Genomic DNA, 5197 nt, shown 5'->3' on the forward strand with positions numbered 1-5197 from the left:
GGAGCCCGGCTCCCTGCACTGTGTTCGGTCCGGTACTTGCGGCCGAAATACGTCCGTCCATTACGGACGTAATTCCCTCGTGTGCACATACCCTAAGCCTTCTCCCATCAGAGAAAAATAAAAGGACGTTCAAAAAAAAATGATATGAACACAGTAGACATATGTTAAAATGTTTAGTAACTATTTTGTGTCGTATAATGTTCTCTTACAAGCAGAAAATTCAAACCAAGTAAAATGCTAGTTTTTCAAAAGTTCTCGAATGTTTTTATTTTAAAAACAAAAACAAACACAGAATGCCACAATTCAATTTTACCACCAAGATAAAAGTACAATGCGTTGACAAATCCACAAAATAAAATTGAAAATCAACTATAATGCATTTTAAGAAAAAAAATACAATAATAAGCAGCAAATAGAAATAAAGTGTTGAAAACTTCTTATGGCAAGCAAAATTGAGACAGACAAAAGATTCAAACCATGCCTCTTGTTGATTTGCATAGAAGGGCTGAAGTACATATTACACAACAGCAATGGGTGTTCCCAAGCAGCTTACATTTTCGTTTACGGTTGCTAGGCGCAGGGCATTTCCTTGGTACAGTTTGCTCTAAGCTCTTAGTGAGATCTTTCTAAAACTGTGGAAGGTGGTCCAGAATGAGCAACCAAGAAGTCATAACACTCGATGTGGGAGGCATGAAGTTCAGCACTCTGACATCAACCCTTCTGAGATTTCCAGAGTCAAAATTTGCACATATGTTGGATGGCAGTGATCGGGACTTTAGGATAGTAAATGGCCAATATTTTGTAGACCGGGATGGAAATCTATTTAACTACATTTTAGATTATCTCAGGACATCACATCTGACTTTGCCTTCAGATTTCTCGGATTACGAAAGACTTCAGAGGGAAGCTGAATTCTACCAGATTCCATCCTTGGCTGAACAGTTGGGACAGGAGAGCTTCCATCGGCCCAGAATGGAAATCTTAGACGTGCGTTTTCTACTTCAAGAAACGCATGCATTTTTCCGCATCTTTTGCTCATGTAGCAGCACTATTGAAGCTCTTGCCGATCGTATTGTAATGTTTATAGAGCAGCCGATAGGAGTTCAAGGCTGGAGCTTTCCATATGGCTCACAAAAACCTTTGGCTCCAGTACCTGTACAAAGACCATCACATCATGACCTGGTGTTTCAATGTGGAACGGACTCCTCAGCAGGAGACCAATTCGGAGCAAGGTGAGTTCCAAATAAATTTTGTTCAATTTTGAAAATTACAATTATTATTGCGTAGGCTTGTATGATATGAACTAGAGACCTATGATGCAGACAAACAGCCATAAAATGCAGTACCTTTAAAATAATAAATCCCATTATCCAATGTAAGCAAAAAAAAAATAAGAGTAATGCTACAATGACACCAACTCCTCTATGGTCATCAGATTTAAGACATAACTTGCAGACTGTGAAAGCTTTTTGCATCAGGATACATATACAGGGTGGGCCATTTATATGGATACACCTAAATAAAATGGGAATGGTTGGTGATATTAACTTCCTGTTTGTGGCACATTAGTATATGGGAGGGGGGAAACTTTTCAAGCTGGGTGTTGACCATTTTGTATCCAACTTTCGTTTTTTCAATGGGAAGAGGGTCATGTGACACATCAAACTTATCAAGAATTTCACAAGAAAAACAATGGTGTGCTTGCTTTTAACGTTACTTTATTCTTTCATGAGTTATTTACAAGTTTCTGACCACTTATAAAATGTGTTCAAAGTGCTGCCCATTGTGTTGGATTGTCAATGCAACCCTCTTCTCCCACCCTTCACACACCGATAGCAACACTGCAGAAGAAATGCTAGCACAGGCTTCCAGTATCCGTAGTTTCAGTTGCTGCACATCTCGTATCTTCACAGCATAGAAAATTGCCTTCAGATGACCCCAAAGATAAAAGTCTAAGGGGGTCAGATCGGGAGACCTAGGGGGCCATTCAACTGGCCCACGACGACCAATCCACTTTCCAGGAAACTGTTCATCTAGGAATGCTCGGCGCTGACACCCATAATGTGGTGGTGCACCATCTTGCTGGAAAAACTCAGAGAACGTGCCAGCTTCTCGATAAGTTTGATGTGTGAATGGTGAAGTTAAAGAGGCTGTCACCAGATTTTCAAACCCCTATCTCGTATTGCAGCAGATCGGCGCTGCAGTGTAGATTACAGTAACGTGTTTTTTTTTTCAAAAACGAGCATTTTTGGCCAAGTTATGAGCATTTTTATATTTATGCAAATGAGCCTTTCTGAAGTACAACTGGGCGTGTAATTAACCCCATCAGGTATCTCAGTTATAATGGGTTAATGTGTAAGGCACATGATGGGGTTAATGTGTAAGGCACATGATGGGGTTAATTACTATTAATGTGAGGCACATGGAGGTTAAATTCATCATCGCACCTTCTGCCCCACAATAAGTAAAAGAAAGCAGTTTATTAAATTTTTCTACAGCATACACATCATAAATGACACACAAAAATTGTGTAGGTTATTACGGACGCGCCAATACCGACTATGTGTATATTTTATGTATCGAGACTTATTTTAACCCCTTAATGACCGGGCCTGAAAAGACCAGCTAAATTTTTCTGTTTTTGCCTCTGCGTTTCAGCAGCCATAACTTTTGTATTTTTTCATTGACGTAGCTGTATGAGGCCTTGTTTTATGCGAGAGAAATAGTATTTTTTTTCCCCACAGTTTGGGGGTAAAAATTATTTTTTTTTACGGCGTGAATATAGGAAAAAGCGATTCTCGGAATAGTTTTTTTGTTTATTTTTTATCCCTTTCACGTTTCAGGCTAAATAACCCATTAGATTAATTCTTCAGGTTATTACGGTCGTGTAGATACCTAATATGCGTAGGTTTTTTGTTTTTATTTAGTGTAGGGGCAATAAAATGTATTTAATGCAAAATAAAGACTCTTTTTGGGAGTTTTTTTTTATTTTTTTAATCCCATCAAGGGAGAACTTTATTTTTTACTTGTAATGTATTAGCATACTTCTGTACGCTAATACATTACACTGTGTCACTGGCTGCTGATCGGGCAGAACATAGTGTGCCCGAACAGCAGGCAAACGGAACAGACAGCCCTGGGGTCCTTTGTAGGTCCCCAGGGCTGACTGCAGAGGGATTCCCTGGTGTTTGATCGCATCACCGGAATCCCGGTGATGATCAAAGAGGGGAATTCCCTTTGATCATGCCAAGGTCACGGACCGCGGTAATCAAAGGGTTAAACAGCTGGGGTCCGAATGTTTGCCGACCCCCAGCTGTGTTCAGGAGGCTGCTCTAAGATCAGGAGCTGTTAATAACAGCTCCTGCTTAGAGGATGAGTGCTCTCACGAGCGCTCATCAGCCTAATCTACAGCGACGCCAAAAGACATCTCTCTAGATTAAGCACCCGCACCGCCTGACGTCAAAAGACAGTGGGCGGTCGGGAAGGTGTTAATGTTTATTGTAAAAAAGGTATATGTGTATTTATCACTTTAAAAAAAAAAAGTAAATACAAACTTTAATGTACTGGCATATATCTATATGCCAGTACATTAGCATGTATACTGATAGTACACAGGCAGTTGTTAGGACATGCCCAAGTATGCCCTAACAGGAAATATGGTCAGACTGCCCTGGGGTCCTTCAATTGACCCTGGACTGTCTGCCCATATATGGTATGTCCCTCAATCGCATCACATGGATTCCTGTGATGTGATCCAAGGGGCATCCCCCCCCCTTCTCATTTTCCCCTGAATACTGCAGTCAGCTTTGATCGCAGCATTCACGGGAATAGCGGTGGAGATGAGGTTTCTCTGATCTCCGCCGTTATAGAGCGGGGCTGCAGCTGTGTAGTACAGCCATTGCCCCGCTCCTGACATTAAGTGCACGTGCGGTCAGCCTGAGGTAATGGGGCCGGCGCCGCACTAATGAGCGGCGGTTCAGGCGCTGAAGACAGAACATGAGGGTGTTTTGCAGCGCGCCCGCCATGTTCGGTCTTCAGTGCCGCCGCATCGCATCATCCGCACGTCAGGACTCAGGAGCGGGGCGATGGCTGTATTACACAGCCGCAGCCCTGCTCTCATACATTCATGTATTACTACACTTAGCTGTGTGGCCGCACCGCTCGAGCGGCACAAACCGTAAAGCATCCCGGTGGGGAATAAGTGTCCCAAAAGGTAGTCTTTATCATGCCCCCCTCTCCCATTATATAAAAAGCTCTAAATGGACATGTTCAAGATCCATAAAAAGAAGACTGGAAGAGAGCGGACAGGTCCTCTTAAATTGCCAGTAAACACTAACAGGGGTTTATGTAATTAAACATAAAACTTCAGTTATTACATTGAACAATACCATATTGTAACACCCCCGTCCATTCATTGTGAATAGGAAGGATATGCAAAGTATTGGTAACTAATTTTCTGTTGTAAGAGGTTTTAATGTTTTATAAGAGAAAAAAAAAAAAAAAAAAGAGCTTATACGGACACTTGAAATTTCATCTGCATGAAATGGAAAACCTATACTAACGCTCTTGAGAACAGGGTCTGAAAACTGACACTTCACGGGATTATTATCAGTTTATGAATTCACTGACATTAGCTCATTATTTTTTGCCACAGGTATGTCTCCGTAAAGCCAGACCAAAGGAAACTATTAAATGGAACCAATGTACTTGGACTACTGCTGGATATCTTGCTCAAAGAAGGCTTCAATCTGGTGAGCACCAGAGCGGTGTCAGTCGAAGAGAAAGTAGAGTGCTACACATTTGAGAGGAAGAAAAAGCCAGACGTCCTAACCATCCCAGAGAAAGCCAAATCTGAAAAAAATGTAACCGTCCAAATGAAACCAGTCAAAGCGAACAAAAAAAAATGAAGTACACAGCGGCCAAAAGCAGCAAGTCTGAATGGCAAATGGTTATTTATAAAACAAAAAGGATTTTACTTGGCTGGGGCCCAAAAACAAATAAAGCATAAAACTTTTTTTGGATAAAGTTGAGCAAGTTTTAGATTGCAGTCACACAGTGCGGTTTTGCTGTGTTTGCCGCACAGCCAAAAATTGCACTGAAAAACATGCATTTCTCTGCAATTTTTGGCTGTGCGGCAAAAAAAAAAGCAGCAAAGCCAGTGTGAATACACCCTAAATAAAATACTAAAAATAAGCGT

General features: G+C 41.3%; 1 protein-coding gene across 1 annotated transcript; it reads left to right on the forward strand.

Annotated features, from left to right (window-relative positions):
• Positions 1–651: 651 nt before the first annotated feature.
• Positions 652–4983, forward strand: KCNRG (potassium channel regulator). Its single transcript, XM_075850060.1, has 2 exons — positions 652–1232; positions 4655–4983. Exons 1-2 carry the CDS (start codon positions 652–654, stop codon positions 4905–4907), a joined length of 834 nt encoding a protein of 277 aa, XP_075706175.1. The 3' UTR covers positions 4908–4983.
• The last annotated feature ends 214 nt before the right edge of the window (positions 4984–5197 follow it).

This window comes from Rhinoderma darwinii, chromosome 2 (assembly GCF_050947455.1).
Source record: "Rhinoderma darwinii isolate aRhiDar2 chromosome 2, aRhiDar2.hap1, whole genome shotgun sequence".
Classification (NCBI taxonomy): Eukaryota; Metazoa; Chordata; class Amphibia; order Anura; family Rhinodermatidae; genus Rhinoderma; species Rhinoderma darwinii.